The sequence below is a fragment of the Clinocottus analis genome, unplaced genomic scaffold (genome assembly GCF_023055335.1).
Source record: "Clinocottus analis isolate CAN_PGR_092001 unplaced genomic scaffold, fCliAna1.0.p SCAF_20, whole genome shotgun sequence".
NCBI classification, from domain to species: Eukaryota; Metazoa; Chordata; class Actinopteri; order Perciformes; family Cottidae; genus Clinocottus; species Clinocottus analis.
This window is the reverse complement of record NW_027175932.1, coordinates 5,484,493-5,508,605: the sequence shown is the minus strand read 5'-3', so window position 1 is coordinate 5,508,605 and position 24,113 is coordinate 5,484,493. Positions and strand designations below refer to the sequence as shown.

Below are 24,113 nucleotides of genomic sequence, written 5' to 3'. Positions count from 1 at the left end.
AATGGGCATCTCATTCCAGCGCCAACGGCGTGTCACCATTTATTAAGTCGTCATTACTCAGGGCCACTCCATCGGCTGGGGTGCCGGGGGGTGTCGCAAATAGATCGGCAAGGATAGGTCGGACTGTTGCTGCACTCCCTAAAGGGCAGGCCATAAAGGCGTGTTCCAGCACATCTCACTCCACCGGTGAGGATCCATGCAGGTAGCCGGGGCTGCCATTAGCTCGGCTAATGCAGATAAATGGGAGGAAAGTGGCTGATCAGGGCAGAGGAGAGAGAGGCAGAGGTCGATGGAGAGAGAGGCTTAGTGCGGGAGGAGAATACTTTCATGTGTCTGTCCACACATCTTTTTGTTTTGGGTAAACAGCTAAAAAGGCTGTTTGGACTAAAGAGGCGATGAGAGACGAGGACGTGGGCTCCATGGTTGTGGAAGTGAATGCACAATAGAAGAGACAGATGCATGTTGGCACTCAGCAAGATTCATTCAAAACAACTTCAACTAATAAAAGGTCAACATGACTTAAAAAAAGAGTCTCATATTACGCCTTATTTAATAGATTTTTAGCCTAATTTTCTTTTAATTTCATGAATTATTAATGTCAATTGCTGAGATCTGGGCAATATGGTGACACGGCAGTGAAACGACAAGATGGATTGTAGACTGTGAAACCAGATTATCTGAACCACTTTATTTGGAAGTAAGCCCAAACAAAATGCGCCTGAAATGCCAAAATAATTTGTCACTTCACATTAAAAACGGCATTCCCACAGCTACAGTTAGTACACCAGGTCAAAGTTGGAACAGGGAAATTGGTCTATAAACTGTGATTAATATTTAATATGAACAGTTTGGATGTTCATCCTACCGTTCTATTCTAGATAACTTTGGCTACAACCTTTTTGAAGCTGTGTTTCATCAGTTTCCTCAGAGTACAATGGTACATTGCCAATGGGAAAGATGGCCAAAACTACCAAAATAACATCCAACTTCTAATGATCTGTTGTTGGCTTGTAAGGATGGTGTTCCTTTTAAGGAGACATAAATATGCTGGACACCAACATCCCTGTCTCTATCCCAGAACGGATATGCCTTACAATGCCACAACAATAGTTTCAAAAACCCAAACGCACCGGTGGGAGCGCTGGAATGATGAGGGTACCCTTATATATCGCAAGCACACACTCACCGGCCTCGCTACATCAGCTCGATTCTCGGCTTGTTTTCTTTTGCTGTCTTGAGGTGTGTGAGTTGACACATCAGCACTCCTGTTTATCAAAGCTTTTATCACCTAACCCCTGCCATGTCACCCTCTGAGAGGAAGCAGGAGGTGCCCACTCACACACAAACACCTGCGCGGGCTAGCGGGGGTTTAGAAAGGAGGGAGGGGGGGAGGGTTGCCCTGCTGATGTAAATGACTTCACCAGATACAGGATCTGTCTCAGACTACACAGGTTAACTACCAGCATGTGTTCCCCTCAACCGGCGGATTTCATCTGGATAAGTCCAAAACTCACTCGTAGGCTTTTTAACTCTCTGTGGGAAAATTGTGACTTGTAATTTATGTGCAACACTCCTCATAACTCTTTCAAAAATATGTCAATTCTGAACTCAAAAGAACAGACACGGGCCTTTCTAAGTAATCTTCCGTATAATCTACTTTGTTGAAGCGGGACTCAGAGTGTACATGATATGGCTATTACAGGAATTAAAAACTCTTGTTCTGTTCTTGCCTGGCAGTGATTTATTTCTCTGAACTTTCCCCAGGACCGTGACTGTTTTTCTTCATCCATGTCAAACAGTCCGATTCTTACTAACTCACAAACCCACTTCAATCCTGAATTTGAACCCAGAGAAGAAGAAAAAGCGGTCAGAAATATGATGCTCAGCGCTTTTCACATTAAAGAGATGATCGTTCATTGGACTTTAACTGCTAATTATAAATACTGTATATTGTCTGTTGTGTATTTCCTGAAGAAATCTTGAAATAATCACACGTAATGACCCAGCTGCAGCAAATAAAGTGGGCAGATGGTGAAAAAGCTGTAACATGTATACATTCCTTCCAAATTCTCGAAGATTCTAACAAGATGTCCGTTCTGTTTACAAAGTTAGTGTCAACATTTATTTCCACATGAATGGGTGGCCCTTAAAACGTGCTTGAAATAATTAAAAGTAAATAAAAAAAGTTTAACATCTAAAGAACAATGACCACAAGGGGAACTTTACTGAGGAAGACAGCAGAACAGCGAGTATTTAGGCTTTGTGGTGAGATGTTTGTGTCAATTATTGTTTCAAGATCAAAAGTGTGCTCTCTCATCTAAAAAAAAAAAAAAAAGACTTTTGTCAGAATAAAAGATCCTACAGATCCCTGTGAGGCCTTATTAAATTAGATGTATTGACAGCTATCATATCAGTTCAGTGTGTCAATCGTTTTTTTTCTTCTTCTTCCTGATTTTAGCCTGAGGACATACAGGGGGAGCTGCAAAACAACGGACGGGCAATAAAACCAGCGAATGCCTTGTTTCTGGTGCAAGTAATTTGTGTGAGATATTAGCAGAAAGGAAATAAAGAACTGATGATTGACAAAAAAAAAGAGCAAAAAGTGTGAAAGAGAAAACACTATAAAAACCTAACCATCCACTTCCTATCCACTACACTGGTTTCATCGCTGCTCTCGAGCCATCCTGCCCCCTCTCTCTCTCCCTCTCACCAGCACTCCCCTTCTCTCTCTCTCTCAGCTGCTCTCCCTCCCCTCCCCTCTCTTCCCGTGGATGGTTTAGCTCTCTCTCTCTTCCTCTCTCTCTCTCGCAGTCTGTTAGAGCCGCACACAAGGATTAGAGGGTTGCTGTGAGTGTCTGCTCAAAGAGAAGAAGCCAGAAGACAGAAAGAGATAAAAAAAAAGAAAAGAGAGAAAGAAAAGATCTCCAGAAAAGGACAGCCTTTACTATTGTGGATAAGTGATCTGATTTACCTTCACACAGGCTCTACCTCTCATCTCACGCCTAAAGCTGAAGCCCTGCTGAGCCTTCACCTGGGGAGGGGAGAACAGATAAGCCAAGGGACCGTATAGGCTGGACCTCCACACGGGGAGCCATGTGAGCGGCACCCCTTCCACCCACTTCACACTCCAGAAGTCCCCCCCACTGTCTGCTCTCTAAGCTGGGCAGCACAACCAGGAGTGTTTCCCCCCCCCCTCCTCCCTGGAACCCTCCGCTGTCAGGGCTTCGCGTGGAGGAAGTCTCCAGAGCTCGGCGGACCACAGCGGGAGACACTCATCTCTGGGCACTGGTCGGGGTGTGAGTGGCCCCTGGTCTGGAGGCCAGCCAGCAGCACTCCAGCACCATGGATTACCTGTTTGGGATTGTAATGCTGCTGTGCGGGGCGGTGCAGCCGGGAAGAGGTGCGGAGCCCAAGCACAACGTACCCAGGCTAAAGCTGTCATACAAGGGTAAGCCCATTCTCTGTTCTCCCCTGTCTCCAGGATATACATATATGGGACCGCGGTTGTTGCTGGTGCTTTTAACGTCGCTTGTCTATTCCTTGCCCGTGGGTGCTCTTTCATGCTTTTCTTTTCATCCATTCTTTCTTATGTTGAATATCCCTTTTTTTCTCTTCTCTATTTCTGTGAATCTATTTCTGCCTCTGTGTGTCTCTCTCTCTCTCTCTCTTTCACTCTTTCTCCCTCTTGGTCAGTACACAGCATCTAACTCTCTGGTTACCCGTCTATATTCCTCTCTCCCATTAACTCACTCCTTCCTTCCCCACTCGCCCCTGTCTGTCTCTCAGAATCCCCTGTTCTTCTTACAAATATTCAGATTGGTTCCACATGCTGGGGGAAATGCTCTTGCCTGGAGTTAAATGTATATATTGGCCCCCGTACCAATTTTCCCCTTCTGCTGTCCGCTTCTGCTCGTACTGTGCGCCCCTGTTAAGTGCTCCAAACAGGCAGTGGAGCCTCGCTTTTAATGGCTTCTGTCCCAAAAAACTCTGCTTTCGGTCATGACACAGAGCCTTTCTTTGAGGGGCCACGCAGGTTTTCCCGACTTCTCATTACTGTGTCCTAAATGGATCCAACAGTTGTAGAGTTTTGTTTAAATGGAAAACTGTACATGCATGTTGATTTAATGCGTGTGCTTGAAATGAATCTCGGTGCAGCCGACGGTATCGGGAGAGAGCGAGAGCGAGTTTCGTGCGTCTTTTTTATGTTGTGCACGTGTAAGTTCTTGACGTATACAGCAAACATGTTATTCTCTCTCCTTCTGTGTTATTTTGAGGGGAGACTGCGGAGCGCCGGCTCTTCCTCTCCTCCTCCTTCTCTCTCTTTCTCTCTCTCTTTCTGTCTCGTCTCCTCTCTCACACCCTACACTAAATCAGGCTCTTTGTAATAGCAGACTTTTCATCTCAGCTAGAAATAACTGGCAACATTTTTGGCATATTTTGGGGAGGTTTTTTTGTGCTTTTTAATGTCAGTCAGGGAGGCTATTGTGGTTCTTTGTCCTAAAACATGACCGAAAGTATACGGCTGGGAGTGTGGTCTCGATTTTTTTATTTATTTTAGTCCCGTTTTTCTCATAAAACATGCTCACTGAAAATGTATGAACATGCTTATTTGCCGTTGTTTATCAGCATCCACTTGTGCGTTTGACTGTCACCCAAAGCTTCGGCTCCTCAGATCATTTAAATCTACGTTGAGGGAAAATTTCAGTCATGAAGGGAGTGAATGTGATGTTTGTCACTCTCACTCATTCTCTATCTTTAGCCGAGACGTTTTGCTGTAACTTATGTTTAGAGGCCTGCTATATGACATGCTTTATTCTTTAGATGGCGTGCAAGTTGTAATTTCGGTACCGTATGTTTCCCTTCATCACCCTTTTCAACTTCCAAGTGTGTATGGTGTTGTCTGTGTTCTAAATCCCTCCCCCAAAAAGCATGTGACTTTTATATTTTAACAAAAGTGTGGCTGGCATGTCACGATAAAAAGTGATGACATACATTTACCACCTGAACCAAATGAATCTCAAATGAATCATAGTTGAACTTACCTGCTACAAGTCATACATCCCCTGGGCTCCATCATGTCAGTTCACACGGAACGGATGCCTCTAGGCATGATGGGAAATTGTCATCCCTTCTTTGCCCAGCCATCTGTTCAGAGTATGTGAATATAGTTCCCTCCTGCACCCTTTTGTGAACCTCCTCACTGTTCAGTCTGACAAGTGAACATGTTGCTGACAATACCACTAGACAAGAGATATGTCATCAAGCATCAAAGTGTGCAGTGACGGTACCGGTGATGGAAGTGTATCGTCAAACCAAGAGAGCAGGTCTGCAGCAAGAGAGTAGCCTGTCATGATAGATGTACTTCAGTGTATGTACAATATTTTGTGCTAAAAGTGCACGGAAGCCTGGTTGTTTATATGTGCGTGTGTGTGTGTCTGTGTGTGTCTGTGTGAATGTTCTTGCCACGTCTTGGTGTGAGGACTCAACACCCTCTCCTGTGATTTCCCTTAGACTGTAAATGGTGTCTTGGTGTGTGACTTTGTGTGTGTTTTAGCGAGGCAAAAATGTGTCAGGTCTGGCATGCGCCCATATAATTAGACACCTGGTTTGCGTGTGCGTGTACGTATGCATGAGCTCACAAATGAGTATGTTCTATTGTTCTGTTGAATCAGGGTTTCTGTGATCATGTGGGATTGCAAACTGCTGTCGGCTTCTGATGTCGTCTGTGCTCTCTCTCTCTCTCTCTCTCTCTCTCTCTCTCTCTCTCTATATATATATATATATACAATTGTGTGCGTGAACATGGAGTGAAAAAGTCTCATTTTCACGGCATGGTTTGACTCGTCTCACTATTGGTACCAGCTACTTTTTCGTTTTCCACTGCAGATAGTAGCCCGCCAATGCTCGCAGGATTCTTAGCTGATAGTCTTACCAACACCACGTAAAATGCTGTAACATCATCTTTGATGCGACACTCAGAGGAATATCTGCACTTTGTCAAATGACTACGTCGTGGTTTTGTGGGCTGCCATTTAAAAGAAATCTGCACCGAGTGGATAAACAAACCGCGGCCGCTATTAACGCCAAGTGTGCTTATTTTTAAAAAAAAGGCGGGTTTGTGCAGGATGAGGGCATGGATGGATGGCAAATGGAGATTCCTTCTGTTTTAACTCCACCTCAGCTCAGCACACTTGGAACCTCAACCGAGGTGGTACCACCAGGTACTATTCACAACTTCTGCCAATGGAAAACCCCCAAAAAACAGCTTCCAAGCCAGTCTCGCTTAACCGTGGCTCACGATGGAAACGAGGATTTTGTGTTACCGCTAGCTAGTGACTGCGCTTCCGTCTGCAGCCCACAGGTGTTTGATGCCTCTCTTGATGCCTGTCAGGGGACAATTCTCGGTAAACACCCACAATGTGGCGGGTGATGGGAGGAAGAGTAGGGGTGGAGGCGTGGTGTGTGTGTGACGGTGGAGGGGAGGAGATCGACTTTTAATGAAGGAAAAGCTGGCAGACGTACAGTAGACGACGCAGAAGGAAAGGGAGGCTGGTCGTTAAATGAAGTGTCACTCATCCCCTCTCCCTCCAACGTAGCCGGCATAGTAATTAAGTCAAATAAACGACAAGGAGGAATCCTCCTGGGATGGACAGTCAAAGCGTATGCCGGGCCCTTGAGTGGGGGACGATCACACAAGCAGAAAATGAAAGAGAGAGAGAGAGAGACCGAGGCCCGGGAGTAGGACACTCGCACAAGAACAAGCCTGTGATTTGGGCAGTCGCCGGATACATATGAGCATGCGAGCCGGGTCGCATGAAAGCCTTCTCAAATGAGCGCTGATGACATGCCTCCAGGGACTGGTAGTCGTCTGCTGGAAAGGACAGGCGAACGGCTGCAGAGTGAGCAGTTTGAGAGGTAGAACGACTGAGAAATGGAAGCAGGTAGATACAATTACCTCTCATGGGACGGCTGGCGCAGCAAGTGCAGAGTAAATGATTTCCCAGTGGGGTCAGTTAGACATCTCTGAGCTAAAAGGATCTGGCTTCATGGGGACAGAACGATGATCACACGAGTTAATGATTTTCTCTTCTCCTTGAGACTAGGATCGGTCTTACCAACTTGCCTTGACTAGGAGCATAAGGGAGCCGTGAGGTGAAACTGAAGCCCCAGTTAAAATAAGCGTGTTCGGCTAAGGGTGTATCGATTACAATGAAAGCTGACTTGTTTGAACAACTGATAGAAACCAATGTTGTGTTGTAATATTTAGGGGCGTGGGGAATGGCAACCCAACGGCCTACAAGTGAATCGAAAATAACATAGAGTTGCCAAGCAAAATGCATGAAATCATCTCAAATACCAGTGCTCTAATGTTGCACAACCCCATGTATTACCACTGAAACCACATGAATTGAAAGCACAAGACAATGACACACTCCCATTGATCAATTCACGCCCGTACACAATCACATTCCTGAACACAATCCATCTACAGTACAACACCTCCCACACTCCCAGTAACCCTCAGGAGGAACACTGACCCCTAAAGGTCAATCGCTGCACACACAGCACACCGTGAAACGGAAAAACCTGACCCTATTGTGATCCCTTGTGAGCACTTTAACATTTAAAAAGCCCCGTCAAACAACCTGATAATTACTCTTGCCGTGGGTAATTACGGAGCCTACTGTATGACCTCTTAATGCCATCGCGGCGGCCCCACGCTGGCTGCATGGGTGGAACTGAGGAGGAACGCTGGAGCGGGACTGAGAAAGAGACAGGGAATCTGGAATTGGCTCGCGAACCTTCAAAATAGACACTTGATGTGGAACCGCACTCAACGCAGTCTGGATCGCAGCCCCGTAATAAGCCCGTCTGTGTGAGTGTGTCCGTGAGTGTTGGTGTGTGGGCGTGCCTGCCTGTAAAAATACAGACTGTTTGTGGGTGTTTGCATGTGTGTTGGTTTATCAGTAGATGTTGTCTTTTCATTCTTCTACTCGCGAATGAGAGTCTCTCTCTTGCCCTCCGTTTCCCTCTCTTGTATCTGTCCATCCTGCGGGTTGGGGCCGACAGAGCGGATGTCGATAATTATAAGGTGTTCTCCCAAAGCGCCAACTTTGGAGACTTTGGAGGAGTCCTCTCTCTCTCTCTCTCTCTCTCTCTCTCTCTCTCTCTCTCTCTCTCTCTCTCTCTCTCTCACTCCCTCTTCCTCTCTCCGGCTTTCTCAGCCTTCTTCTCTCCCCTCTTCCTCCTCCTCCTCCTGCGGCTCGGCCGCTTCTCGAGGAACCACAACACCGCAGACCCTAAGTACAATCTTCATCGAGGCTGTGTCTATGTGTGTGTGAGTGTGAGTGTGTGTGTGTGTCTGTGTAAGTGTGTGTTAGTCTCCTGCTCCTGTCTTTTTGATTGCAGCTTGGTTGATACACATCTTTTGGCTATGCTTCTTTTCAACTCTCTCACACACAAACACACACACACACACACACACACACACACACACACACACCGAACTACCCTCATCTTCGCTCCCGCACGGCCACATTCCAATTGAATAAACCAATGTTTTGCAGCGGCTTGCTTTTCCGTCGTGCCCGTATGTTGCATCCGGATGCACGCCATTTCCCTACACTGACTCACACACCTGACCACAAGTCCACAAGTTGAAAGATTGTGCAATTAAGTGTGTATATGTGTTGACACATTGCCTCCACAGATAGTTATACAATGACACAACGCACTTGCAACACGAAAAGCCATTCATCAATTCGCAGAAACATCCATCACTTGTTTCCGTTGCATACAGGGAGGGAGTGTGCTATTGTTTGTTGTCGTGGATTGTTTCGTGCTCTAACTTATCTCATCGCATGTAATTCAAAGTAATACTGGCGATGGGAGGAGTGATTAACATGTTATTGCTACATCGGGTTGAATATAGGCTATAATTTGTGAGTTTTATGACCCTTTTTATTGTATGTCTTTAGTTGCTTTCCGAGTCGGTGTGTGTGTGTGTGTGTGTGTGTGTGTGTGTGTGTGTGTGTTGGAATTCCATGCATTTCCCCAATGTTATTAAAATGTTCCCTAATTACAGATATATTTTCTTCCAACATTTTTCATTCAAACCGACTGATTATCAAAAACAATCTGCATGTGTGCTCACGGGGCCACAATAGGAGGTAGTGCGCCGCGTGTTTGCCGAAAGATTAACGAGTGTGCACGCGAGCAATTGTGTGTGTTCAGCGTACATTTTCGTGTGTGTGTGCGTGTGTGTGTGTGTGTGTAAGCGCTGTATGGACATGCACACAGGAAAAATACCCTGCAACCCTTGCATCTGTGTTTGGGATGTGGGCTTGGGTTACAGCGCGGTGCAGATTGCTGAACCGCGGGTATGAATGGGTCCCGCCACCTGCTAAGTCTCGTCAGTCAGATAGAGAAAGGGTGCACCGTTCAATCCGAACAGAGTCGTGTTACAAATGAGGGGGACATCTCTGCGGACAGACGGCCTGAAGGACTGATGGACAACAGACGGACACACAGACAAAGAGACGGGAGAAACAGAAATGTTAAACGAGCTGTGTAAAAGGAGAGCGTGTCACGACTTTCTGACCAAGATTGATGCCCTGATATGTAACATAATAGCCACTTTCAGCGGTTTTAATCCAACTCCACCACACATTTGTTGTAATATCACAGTTGAAATTGCAGTAGTCCCATTTTTTTCTTGTTTCTTTCCCTTTGACCTGTTTTTTTTCTCTTTCTGCCATGAGTACCAGGAGCAACATGAGACCATAATCACCCCATTGTGAAATTACAAACATAAATCTTGACATTACAAAATGTGCTCCATTATCATTTCCCAGTGCAAATGCATTTCATGAAATGCAGACGCCGCACTCATTCACAACACGAGCCCTTCTTTTGTTACTACCTAAATAATGGTGTGCGGAGCTGCAATGTGCATCCGCGTGCCGGTAGGATTTGGTCTCGGAGTGTCTCTGTCACATCGACGTGTTTGCTGTCACAGTTTTGCCCGGGACACATTCAGATCTGTAGCCTTTGCCTCATTAATTTCAAATAAAATGGCAGAGCTGACATTCAGCTCCACGGTGCAGCTGACAGGCGGCACTAACAGGCAGTGGCTCCAGACATGACCACGCTAACCACAGCCTGGTTCCTCTCGAAGTCCATCCATCAAACTGCCTCACAATACCACCGTCTCTCTCTCTCTCTTTGCACAGCTTTGCAGAGGAGGGATACTGTGATATGTGTGTGTGTGTGTCTATATGTGTGTGTGTGTGTGTGTGTGTGTGTGTGTGTGTGGATACACATGGCACATTTTCCCTGTTTGTGCGCATTCAAACAGGTTTGATTTGACGACTGTATTTACATACAAAAAGTGACGTGTATATATCTGCCAGTGTTCCAGTGCGAGTTTTCCTCTAAAGTAAAACAAGCCAAAGAGGCTGAGCAGCCTGGTTATGCAGTGAGCATTTTAGTGGTGTGTGTGTGTGTGTGTGTGTGTGAGTGGGCTTTCTGCGGTACGCATGGCCAGGCCTCTAGCCGTCTGTGGTCACAACGCTGGTGGAAAACCGCTCTCCGTAGTCCAGCCGTCCAACGACAAGAGGAGACACACAGTAATGAAACGGTTCCATATTCAACCGCTTTTGTTACGTGTGTGCATTTTCTTTCTCGTCCGGCTCATGTTTCATGCCTTTTGTTTGCTTTCATTATCCTCGTCTCTACTGTATCATCCATCATGTTGCCTTCTCTGCTTTTCCTCCGCCTGCCGTCCACCCGTCTGGTATACCCCTCGCGTTCGCTCTCCGTCTCTCTCCCTCGATGTCGTGCGGTGACGAGGGAGCCGAGCATTGGGGTTGAGTGAGATGAATGGTGCCGTATGGTGAAATTGAACACATACTTACTACTCATATAGATTCTTGTGGTTTGGGATGTGGTCACGTTTTCCTTGTTAATCCTTCTGATACATATCCTACACACTCTGAGTCACATTCACAGGGCCTAATATGGTATTAAAAATGTCCCATAAGATACAGTACTTGACTATGAATTATGGCTATGAGTCACTTTATAATCCTAGTGTGTAAGAATATATAAAATGATGTTTCTTCCTCAACTGAAACGGTGTGTTTGCGGAACTGGAAAAGTAATATCAGTGCGACACACACACACGTGGGTTCATGCGCACATCCCTCTGTTCTTTCGGATTCAAACACGCGTGCCGGCTCGTCTTAATTTGCAGAGGTCGCAGGAGTGTGTGTGAAGGAGCGCATTTCCCGTCAGGAGATGTCACTCGGATGCACGTGAACGAGAAATCCAATGACCCAGGTTGTGTCAGACGGACGGTCACCATGGAAACCAACCTACACCTGCTCCCGTGCTTAGAAAGAGAGAGAAAAGGGAGGCGGGCGAGTACGAGCGGGGAGGTGAACTTTTGAGGCATGTGTGGATATCCTTGAGCTTAGGATAATATTTGAACACTTTGTTAAGCAAAGCTCTCAGCAAATTTCCATGGGGCGGCTGTCTCCCTCTTTTTTTTTTTTTTCTCCGGCACCTGTGTTTTGTAGCCGTGGCCGTCGTGAGAGCGGGGGAAACGTACACCGCACCACACACGGAGAAAAAAGAAAGCATTCGAGAGACTGACAGGCCAAACCAAACCGCTGGAGATATTGCAGTACTGTGGGTCTTTGCTTTTATGGAGCTAGCCTTGTATTTGAAAGATAAACATGTGTAATTCTATGCGCGAGTTCCTTTTGAGCTGCCATTTTCTTTTCACATCCCCCCCCCCCCCCCTCTCCGTGCCTGTCAATGGAGCAGCTTTGTAGTAATACACCGATTTACACGCTCTGACAAACCACAGAAACACACCTATCGGGGCGAAGTTATGCTCCTATTGCCAAGAAAACCAAAGCTGTGTTAACCAACAGGAAATGAACGAGTAAAATGTGTTTTACTTATCAAACCCCCCCGTCCGTCCGTCCGTCTTCTCTCATTCAGCCTTCACTGTATATATGTGTGCACAAGAGAGACACTTGAACAGTGCCGCATTAGTTTAATGGAATATTACCCAACTGTTGAATCTCAGTCAAGTGTTTTCCTCTGTCGGGCTTTCATGTTTAATGTCACTCAAACACACACTCGCGCAGCGGCGCTCACACACATTCAGATAAACATAATTTAATGCCCTGTCGCCTTTCTTTCATGCCGTTTCATTATTCGGCTATTGCGTGGCATGTAGGCGTCTAAAGCGCCTGCCTGTTTGGAGAATGGGGGAGTGAAGAGTACTCCACAGACAATTGCACTTGAATTTTGAATGTAGCTCCCCCCCCTCCCCCGCCTCCCGGAGCTTTTTAAGACAAGAGCCAGGTTATTTTCCATAATGGCGTATGACAAAGGGACAAATGATAATGTATTTAAATGAATTGCTTGTATTTGCCAGTTTCAAGGGGAGTTCTTGAATAGAAGTGTATTTGCGCATGCAGTGTTATATGAAAAAGAATATAACCTCAGTCTCGTAAGTGTGTGTCGTTTAGGATACAACAAATCTTTTAGCCATATGTTAATACTTAACTATATCTCTCGATGCATTCAGGTGTGTGTGTGTGTTTGTGGGTTTGCATGTCGGGTCTGTGGCTGTTTGCATTGGCCACTGTGCCTGGATGTGTGCTGTATACTTTAAATGTGTAAAAGACCGAATGTGTGAGTGAAAAAGAGCAGACAGAGGATGTGTGTAACAAGAGAAAGTGCGTTGGAATGGGGACTGAATGGAGTGTGTGTCGCCATGTGTATGCGTGTGTGATGTGAGTGGATTGTGTGTGTGTGTGTGTGTGTGTGTGTGTGTGTGTGTGTGTGTTTCGGTGTCTCTGCTGCGTGCCCAGGGGCTGGAGTAAGCGGACTGTGTGTGTGGTGAGGGGAGCGCGTGGCACGTGAGCGCACGCATGCATGCGACGTGGCGCGTTTCAATGCGTCTGTGTGTGCGTGAGTGTGTGTGTGTTGGAGGGTCCGAGGCCGGGGAGTGTGTTCGACGTGGAAGTTGCTGAGTGTGCTCACTGTTCGACTGGTTCATGCCGCATAAGCAGAAATGAAATGATTGGATTACAACTTAACTTCTGGGAAGTCTGCGTGCGAGTGTGTTCAGGAAGAATTGATGCCGTGTAAACATTTAGGTCAATATTAATATATTCATGTCACTTCAAGGTTGTGTACTCACATTTTTAAAGCAGAGCACAGCGGATTTGTGTTGCTGTGCGTGTGTGTGTGTGTGTGTGTGTGTGTGTGTGTGTGAGCGAGTGTGTAATGTTATTCTGTGCTTGTCTTCTGCTTGGTTACTGTATTTTGTATGAGCCGTGGTGCCCTGTCTCTGCCCATGCTCCCATTTCCAAACGAGCGTGTCTGTGTTTAGGTTAGAGGTCCTTAGGTGCTCACGCCCAGTTCCTCCAATTCTCCAAACCGCAGCAGATCCCAGCTCAGATAAAGGCTCTCTGTGTGTGCATCTGTGTGTGCAGGCCACCGTGTCTTTGTCAGAGATCGCAACGCGTTGAAATACGTGTGTTATTTCGGCTTTGGCCCATCTGGGGGAAACCTTTCGTGACGGTCTGTTTTGCAGCACTCCCGGGTTCAGCTCCGGCTTCTCACATATTCAGAGGAGACGGGTTGTGACGTATCCACCCGAAATGGCAGTAAAGAGAAGAAAAGAAAAGAAAAGTCTTTCCTTAAACTGTTGTTACTTGTCCTCTGGTTAGTTTACCTGCTGTGGACTCTTTTACCTTGTCTCTCAATGTCCGCCATTCATTTATTTGTCTTCTCTTTTTGTTTCCTTCAAATCTTTCCAGCTATTTATTTTTTTCATTCAATTCCAACTGCCACATCCAATTCTTTTTCCTTTCCTTCATAGTTGAAATACAAGAGGACCTCCTCTGGCGTGCTGTCTGCTGGAAATCTCATTTCCTGACTACCCTAACTCATTTCCCTGATCCTGCAATCTGATTGGCTGCCATGTGTTAATGAAACGGCTCTGACGACACGTCTTATCTTCAAAACTTGAACTCTTGTCGTCGTAATTTGAGTATTGCGGTGGGCCTTTTCTGTGGTTGCTGACTTACAATGTGTATACACGTCAGTGCCAGGGTGTTGGTGTGACCAGTGGAGGAAAGACATATACCTACACACACACACATACGCTCAATCCATCTGTGCTGCACTACACATTCTCACACACACACAGACACACACACACACACACACACATCCAGAGAACTCCATTCATGCCCACACCCACCCCCTCCATTTGCCTCAAACCAAAGTCCAACTGACGCAGATGAGCTGCAACCGACTTTATTAGGTGACGACCACTCCCTCTCACAGTCCTCATCCACCCCACTGGTACTCGACACACATACATGGTTGACACACCACTTCCTCCATCTCCCCTTCCATCAATCCCTTCTTTTATGTAGACACAGATGTCCAAGATCTTACACACTGTGAGTGGGCGCAGATGGCTCCTATAGCAGCCCGTCAATCAGAGCTTTGTGGGGAGAGCAGGGAGATCACAATCCACAGGACTGGGTGTGCATGTGTGTGTTATATATATATATATATATATATATATATATATATATATATATATATATATATATATATATATATATATATATATATATTTATCTGTGTGTGTGTACATTCTATATTGTGTGCCTGCGTGTGTCTATGCTGTATGTTGACACTGATGAAGATGGATGAACCAGTGTGATAGTGACGCTGATGTTTTAGAGGACTGTACCAGTGGTGAAAATATAAAGCACATGTTCTGTATCCATTGCAGGAACAAGAGGCAGATGGTTCATTAAAGGGTTAATTGTATTTCAATTAATTTCATTGTAAACCAAATTGTACTGTTACCTACATTGTATGAAACAAAATGAGCTTCTCTTGAATGACAAATTGCACATTAATAGTGTGAGCTGCTTTTTAATTAGATAGAGATGTTGCATTGTTTTGCTACTAATTACAATTGAAAATGATTTTTGGGGCATTTTTGTAACTAATGAAGTGTATTTATATACAGTAGTATTAGTGGTGGTTATTTGAATACATCATTTAATTAAGGTTGCATCATTTTTAATTTGTTTAAGTGATGGTTTATTTTTCTCAACTACATGATTATTTGCTTAGTGTACAAAATCATATATATATATATATATATATATATATATATATATATATATATATATATATATATATATATATATTTGATTTACAGTTCTATAAAACAGATAAAAACAGCACATCCTCATTTTGAAGCTAGAGCGAGAGGAGGTCTGTTGTTTTGACTTGATAATTGACAAAAGCGATTAATCAATCATCTAAATGTCTGCGTGGTAATTTCACGTGGTAATTTTCTATCATGTAATCGCTTCCACGTTATGATGAATGAAGACTGAATGGAGATAGATATTCTGGATCTTTCATGGATTCACTTGGTTGGATTTACTGGTTGCACTGTAACCACCTATGGTTGTTGAAATGTAGTTATGCTAATAAATGTGCACTGATAAATGAATACAAATGAACTGACATTGGTGCTGGTGCACATGAGGTTCACTGGCACCAAATTCAATCAGGGGGTTAACTCGGTCTCAGGAAGGGAGTGTGGGTATTTGTAAATGTAATAACAGGGTAGATGGAACTCACGGTGGTTAAATATGAACCCACCCTCAGAGGTCTGGCTAGACTTCTGCCCATTACACGTGAAGTCTTGTGCTGGTTTCCATTTAGCTTGGCTGCGTATTGTTAGTATCAACTTAAACACTCTGTACACCTGGACGGAACACTCTGCAGAAATCCATGTGCAGTCACACACTCGTCAGTGTGGATTTACATAATAACCCATTTACAGCTACATGTCACCCACACCCACACATACTTACCTACACACAGTGTCTCCCCCTGGCCTTCACTCCATATGAATTATTCAACCAATCACACGGCTGAAAAGGCTGAACTGTGTCCCTGATTGGGGCACGCTGTGCTCACTTGAAATGGCTCACGCTATACCTGACTGACGTGTGTCTGTGTGTGTGTACGTGTGTGCAAATGTGAGTGGAAAAGCAATTAAGGATGAAAAAAATTGCTGATTTCTTACAGACATCTTGATTGTGGTCATCATTATTTCTTTGAGGCAAAGACGAAAACAAATATCGGACTCAAACAATTAAGTACACACTTCTCTAAGGGCTGCACAAATGTGTGATTTCTTTCCTCATTTTTCCAATCGTTCTTGTAAGGATCTTTTGGTCTTTTGTTCGCCGTTCTCAACACGTGATCAACACTAACTCTTTCTCCTGTTTCTCTTCCAGAGATGTTAGAGTCCAGTAACCTCGTCACTTTCAACGGCTTGGCCAACAGCTCGAGCTACGACGCTTTCCTATTGGATGAGGAGCGAGGGAGACTACTGGTCGGAGCCGAGGACCACATCTTCTCATTCGACCTCGTCAACATCAACAGAGACCACAAACAGGTAACATTCAGACGTACTCAACTTCATTTTTGTTACAGTTCGGCTACATTTGAACGGTTTCTCTCTTCTCTTGGCTCCACATCTCTTCACTGTTATACTCTTCTCTTCCTGCTGCTCCCTCTGGAGTCCATTACACCTCCTCTTTCTCCCCTCCCCTCTTCCCTCCCACTGTCTGTCTTGGTCCAGACAGGGTCGTCCATAATTCCATTACTCCACCTGGACTAGGTTAACAGGCTTTTTATCAGATTCAGGCTGCTATCTTAGACACACAAGACCGACACAGACTTGCCTGCAGGCTGCAGTGAGCTAGGCAAGGGAATGAAAGTGCTGAAAAATGCATAGTCAATGCAGAGAGAGGGAGAGTGTCTCCGTTTTTCTTTTTGCCCTTGGCTCGGATGTGTGTTTTTTCCCCTTTTTCGCTATTTTGTTCTGATCTTTGCATCATTATCAGATAAAGTGCAAAAAGCAGTGATTAAGCACATTTAATGTAATTACCATGCAGTGTGCAGTGCAGAGTCACAAGAGAGAGAATCTCAGCTGATACAGAGACGAGATAAAGTCTCGGAATAGAATTAGGAATTGTAATTTGTGTGTCTGTGTGTGTGTTACATGGACATAATAATGCATGTACATGCATGTGCATACATTTCCTTTGTCTTTCCACATCTGCGTGGCCACCAGGAAGAAAAACGAGCTCAATCGCACCCAATTTTTGAATGCCGTATATAATCATTTCCTTACACATGTACCTTTGTGCGCCGCATGTGTGTATATAATTCATGTGACACTGGATAGATTCGCCTTAAGGACAGTACAAAGCCATTATTTAGTTCACAATGCGTCTTTTCTAAAAGTAGCAAAAGCCTGCTTTTTGAAGTGAAAAGTACAACCACATGCTCAGGATTTAAGCTGTAGAAAAGAGTTTAACTTTTCACATGCCATGATTTGAACCATAACTCATATTTAGACAATATAAAATGTCGATATTGACACAGCAAATGCAATATAGAGGGTATTATTTCCATGTCTTCCTCCATATGTGATACAATTTCACATAAACACAGCAAATTGTTATGTTTGTTTTTCCTCATTTTCAATTACATTTAATGCAGTCTGTCACTGTACTGTTTGAAAGACCATCCCTAATGTATTATATGCACATGCAACTCTCAGGCTATGACCTGGGATGACTAGGGAAGTAACAGTGAGTGAGTAACTTGTCAAAATAAAGCATGACCAATCCAAATTCCTTCTCCTGGGAATTACACAAGTCTTGATTTCCGCTGAATTCTGGCATTGACTGACTGCCGTTCCCGTTTCATGAAACAACATGTAAACGTCCACACTCCACGTCCAGCATAGTATGACGTTGTCTTTCTCTCATTTGCACAGATTGCATGGCCTGCCACCCCCTCGAAGCGGGACGAATGCAAGTGGGCCGGGAAAAACCTCGAGGTAAGTCCACGTTCGAGTCCCTCCCGACAATTTTCCCTGTTCCGCATCCATGTGCATCTTCAAATTTCTCTGGAATGCCGCAGTAAAACACGAGAGAAGTTGCCTGGATCAAGCCCCCGTATGATAGATGAAGTGAGAGTACAGTAGCCACGCTCCATCGTACCCCTGGCACAGTGTACTCTCTATTGGCCATCCCCCACTGACACCAACAACTAAACCCACTGTACGACAGATATTCGGTCACAGTAAGGTGTACACAGTGTCCCAGTGGCACGAGGACATCCACACATTACCTCAGAGGTTATTTGCTTCTGTGACGTACAGTTTAATGTCGGGGAGTATGTTTTTGCCTCGGAGTGAGCGCATGTGTGCATTTTTTATGTGGGAGTGTATTGTTCGAGTCCTCGTTATCTGACGCCGTGTGTTAGCTCACATGTGCACAAGTTTGCTGAACACATACTATATGCCACCAGCTTTGTTTGTGTGCACATCGGTGTTGGTGTGTGTTATCTCTGTGTTGCTGTTTGGATAGGCTCTCTCTGTGTTATATCTGATCTTAATTTCATGGCCGGATGAGTCTGGAGTGCAGCGGCTGCAGGGTTTAGGATTATCTAGAATTACGTCGTCGTTTTGAATCACAGAGCTTTTTACTTGAGTCCAACTCGCCGCCAGCTCTCTGGGATTCTCGCACAAACACAAAGTCGCCACCGCACAAGCAACACTACACCTTCGCTCCCTCGCACAGTGGAAAGGGAAGATTTCTGGCAGCGCAAAAATCACACAAAACACAATGATGAGGTATTTGCGTGCTGTGAAAATGTTTACCCTTGAAAATGATGGGGGAGAGCAGAGACGGAGTGCACCAGGGAGAGACCTTGATTAGGACATTACCAAAGCATTCGGAGCTCAACAAAGTGATGCATTTCTCCAAAACCACAATTTACAGCCGCTGAACAAATGTAACAGCTGCCCCCTTCCAACATGCCTCATGGCTGTATCACTCTCCTTGGCAAGACTAGTGTGTAACATGGCCCAGGTTGTTGCATTTGATTCAGCAAACAAAGGGTCCAGATTCTGGATTCACAATTTCATGGAACTGCCTCGTGTCATTTCTGAGTATTTTTCCCAGATATTGAAGGAAACATAAATGTTATCCTTCATTTCCAATGCATTTTCCATATTCAATTAGAGACCTCAGCATAGTCTTAAAATGCACACAACTCATCCATACATATATACACAAACCCACATTCAAATCTGTCCATTTCTCCAACGGAAAATCATCATCAATACCCAGTCCAAAGAGAGTCATTAGTTTGATCCAATAATGACTCATTTATCCTGTGCGGGTGTTGTGGTTTTCACATAATGACATGGTTTGGGATCAGGGAAACCATTTTTCACCTGCGGGCCAGACAGTTTGAGTGACTTGCATAACAAACGTCCGTCAGTGTTTATTGTGCAACTTACCTACCACATAGCTAATGAGTCTAACTCGAAGACAGCCATGTAAAATCCCAGAGAGGCCTGACATTGAAGTGGGGATTATAGAAGTTGATGAAATGCATATAATAGGGTAGTGAGAGTGATGTGGGGGAACATGAGCTCCCGCTGTTCAACAGTAGAAAACACAGAGGGTAAAGTCATTAAGTCACACAATCACAGACACGTAGACGGGTAGGGTTGAGGTCAACCACAAGAAATCATGGGAGTTTAGTCTGTGAACTAAGCAGTAGAATGTTGTCGGGTTAATGATAACATGCAGTTTAAAGGTGTTGCTCGCTTGAATGAATCCCAGGTCAGTTAGAAACCACTAGCATGCTACAGTTTTGTATTAAACAAGTTAATATTTAGATATTTTGAATTGCGTTTTTACAATAAATAAATGCTTATTTGAGAATGGGACAAGGAGATTGATGCCACTCTCATGTCTGTACGGTCAATTTGACAATGTAGCTGGCAGCCAGGTAGCGTAGCTTCGTGGAAAGACTGGAAACGAGAAAGCAGCTACCATGGCTGTGTACAAAGTCAACACTCCGTCTATATCTGTTATATCTGGTTTGTGTAATCATACAAAACCCCAGGTTCAAAACTGGGGTTACTGCGGTTTATATGCTGTTTCACTCTCATTTAATTTTTTTATGTTAATGTAAGCTAACAGGCTGCTAGGTGATGCAGTGACGAAGCATACATTTTCAAAATGTCAAACTCTTTAAGTACATTACTGAGGAGGCGAAGGAGACGGAGCCAAAACACAAGTTTCTTCCTTTCTGAGTAATAGCAGGAAATTACGTTTTTTGGAAAGACTTAGCAGTGTGTAATCCCAGAGTTCATTTGGTTCTCCACTGGAAAATGTCATCACTCCAACCTGAACACACTGAAGCCTCCAATCAGTTTATGTCTCATATGAGGGACGCAATCAAATCTAAAAAAACTGAAATAGCTGTGAGGTCTAGAAGCCTGAAGAGATACATGTGTTAAAGGGAGGAAGAGAGAGCGGTAAATTGGCTGTCTGCATGGGATTTGATGTGAGTGCTGTGTTTTCAAAGCCCCAAGCAAATGTCTACTTATTTGTTAGGTGGATATTCGGCATGTATTCATAATAAGGCAAACTCCAGCCTAATCTCTGAACCACATGTGCCCAAATTAACTCCTCCAGGCTGCTAATAGCCCTCTTGCATTAACCAATCCTGTTGATTAGCACTCTAATAAACAGTCTCACACCACTGGGACTATCAACGTGTGCTGGAGCGCCAACCTAAACACCCCCGGAAAATTCAAACATATGGATCATTAAAGATCTGAGTGACTGATTTGACTTACAGGTGGGATTTCCCTTGAAGGAGACTAAGTTTCATAAGTCTCTTCCAGTCCAACTGGAAAGTCCCTATTTTAAAGGGAATATTCCAACAGAGCTTTTCTTTATTCTCCATCATGCTCTGTTTCCTATTAGTCTCCATTTTCAATTGAATCACCACAGCACTTTTCTCTATTAAAAGTGTCAATGTTATTTTCACAAAGGATAAAATTTAACTCAAACTTTATGACATGGAGGAGATTGTTGGAAATCAATGCGAACATGTAATCTATTTTATAAAACGTTTCACATGCTTTGCAAGGCTATATAACATGCTGGTAGCATTACTATATAGACAGAGAAAAGTATTGCAAACACAAAATTTATTAAAATCTCTTTGCCAGATGTATGAAATTATTCTTCTTTTCTTCCCAGAAGGAGTGTTCTAACTTCATCCGGGTCCTGCAACCTTTCAACCAGACCCACCTGTACATCTGTGGCACAGGAGCCTTCCACCCCATCTGTTCTTTTCTGGAAATGGGCAAGAGGGCAGAGGTAATACATCGGGTGCATTAATGGATGGTGGTTCACCAAAAAATGCACGTTTTTAAACAGTTATATATATGCAAAAGGTAATTTAGATCTCAATTGAACGTCCATTAACGAGTTATGAAGTGTGACACCAGCGCTATAGCAAACTAATGACAGTATAAGTCATTGTTTCCCCTTAAAATAATATATGCACAGCAACTGCACTGGCTGCACGAGGTATACGCTGTCGCACGCTAACACGTGCACACGTTTCTGTCGAGCACAGCAGTAACCGTTCCCTCCATTGATCGTCTTCTCATCAATGTGTTCCTTTGTGTGAAGAAGTGGAAAAAAAAAAACAACTACATGGTTTGATTTCAGCCGTTGGAAACTTAAGCAACCGCTTCCCTGCATAAAAGTTTAATCAGTCATCTTGATGAAGGTCTACGGGTTAATCAATGTACCAGCATGGGTTCTGCAGCCTGACAATGGGGCGGGGGATGGCTGTTTGCACCATGCAGGTTTTAAATATAGAAGACCCTGCAGGGGTTCACTTGACTTTAAAGTAGTGTTGTCAGCCATTGATTTAAAGAAAACAGAGTAAGTTGGGCTCCTCTTTTGTGTATTTTTTTATTATATTAAATTATATTGAAGTCGGAGGGGGAGCTGTGCTTTTACTGCATGATCCCTAATCTCCATTATTCATTATTATTGTAGAAATGATTGCTGTGGTGTCAAACGCTACTTACTATAATCAGAATTCTGTGTCATGTGAAACAGGCTATCTACCTTTAGACAGGCTTAATGTGGCTTTTGCTGTCCTCATTTTGAACTCTGACCCTTTTTCACCACAGGAAAACATCTTTCGACTGGCCTCGCATTTCGAGAACGGCCGCGGGAAAAGCCCCTACGACCCCAAAATGCTCTCGGCCTCGCTTCTGATCGGTGAGTTTGATCTCTGCCTTCATTAGTTACAGGAAGTACACATTCACTTCGGAACTGGTCATTTGTTCCTAACTACACTTTTCTCACTAACAGATGGAGAGCTGTACTCTGGCACATCTGCTGATTTCATGGGAAGGGACTTTGCTATTTTCCGTACCCTGGGAGATCACCATCCAATTAGAACAGAGCAGCACGATTCAAGATGGCTGAATGGTAACAACAACAAAAACACAGACAATTACAACTTTTTTTTTAGCATGTGAAGAAAGTATCGATAGCTGAAATAAATTCAAATTACTCCTGAAGACATATATTTTCCTGAAAAACGATACTCTGTGTTTTGCACAATCTTCTTCATGAAAAAGGTAATTGTTTATTATATTAAGTTTACTCAAATAAGTTTCCTTTCCTGTTTTTTAAGAGGCCATTTCATTCTTGAAGCTTACGTTTGAAGTTTACAGTGTTCAGACTGTAAAAACTAGATAACATACATTTTCAAACCTCACAAACTCCAACAAATGTTACTATTAAAGTAAAATTGGACACTTGTGACCCACAATAACCTCTACTGTTCAGTGTGAGGTGGAAGTAAACCCTTATCATCGGCCAATTTTGGAGAAAGAATACAATTGAGCTTTTCAATGGACCTCGAAGCATTACATTCTCTCACAAGCCTCAAGTCTCCAATCATTTCCATTCATGTGCAGACATCAGATATCAGAGCCCATTCACAAAGTCACTGGATTTGCCTGCGCTAGTAAGATTAGCGCGGCAGTGAGGGTTATTGACTGTTCAGTCTGTCTGGCTATCTTTCGGCACCGCGGAGGACTTAGGGAGCCTCAAAAGGTCAGTTTGAACCTTTCCCTCAAGCTGTGCCTTCCCTTTTCCCCCTCTTTCCCACAGAACTAATCCGCTCTCAGCTGTTTTCCTGTAGTGGAGTCAAATTCCTCTCATCCCCCGCTCCCCTCGTCCCCCCAGGACCATCAGAAATCACAAACACTGTTCTCTGCAGTGCTGATTGCTGTGACATACTAATAAAGAGCGATTTCAAAGGGAGAAGCCATTGTTGCAAAGTTAATCCCCATCGATCTTTCACCTTGTTCAAACAAATACGCCGGGGATTGTAGCCATTCGGCCCGGCAAAATCCAACTCCTTCTCTACAAAAGGGGGATTGTAATTGCATGGATTACTGGGATGGGGATATTCTATTGAGCCTTTATCAACAAAGTTACATGGTGCTCAAATACAACAAGAAAAAGACACTTGGGAATTCATTCTTAGTAGTTGATTCTGAAAAGGATTTAGGGTTAAATGGTATAGCTTTGGCTTTGCCGGTCTTTATTCATGCAATTCATTTACACATCCCTTTACCCTTTAATACCCTCTCACTCAGCATTTAGGTGCAATTAGACTGAATAAATTGAAGTCGACTGAATACAGTGGCCTTTTGTTGGGAATAAAAGTAATAAATTGTATATAAAATGACCTCAATGGTTGGCGACACCGGCAGCAGCTTATTTTTGCATGCGAGGGTATGCGAGGTTGAATTTATGAACGTGTAGATTAAATGGCACACATTCACAATAGATCTATGAGGAGTATGTGGGGTACATGATTCATACCAGAGGTCTCGCACCAGCACAGCACTTATAAATCTGCTTCCCACTTTGGCCACCCCGGTCTTTTTCACAGCTACTCTATACCCTAAACGGCCGTGGAGGCGTAACATGGCACGGCTTGTTTCTCTCCAGCTAACCCCGGAGATCCTAGACACAGGCTCGTTTTACGCGCGCCGCCGCCGCAGTGACTGCGGCCACTTTTCCTTAGTCCCTCTCTGCCCCTTCGACTCGGAG

General features: G+C 44.2%; 1 protein-coding gene across 3 annotated transcripts in view; it reads left to right on the top strand.

The window, feature by feature from the left end:
- Nucleotides 1-24,113, top strand: part of sema3aa (sema domain, immunoglobulin domain (Ig), short basic domain, secreted, (semaphorin) 3Aa) — a 92,239-nt gene that overhangs the window by 58,814 nt on the left and 9,312 nt on the right. For 2 of the 3 annotated variants that reach the window (XM_068586085.1, XM_068586086.1), the window contains 6 exons: nt 2,982-3,448; nt 16,371-16,531; nt 17,924-17,986; nt 21,219-21,338; nt 22,169-22,259; nt 22,353-22,472. In XM_068586085.1, the coding sequence (XP_068442186.1) occupies nt 3,343-3,448; nt 16,371-16,531; nt 17,924-17,986; nt 21,219-21,338; nt 22,169-22,259; nt 22,353-22,472 (661 nt within the window). In that variant the 5' untranslated portion in view covers nt 2,982-3,342. Of the gene's footprint in view, nt 1-2,739; nt 3,449-16,370; nt 16,532-17,923; nt 17,987-21,218; nt 21,339-22,168; nt 22,260-22,352; nt 22,473-24,113 lie in introns of those variants that run through there. The other variant, XM_068586087.1, reaches the window with a different exon arrangement.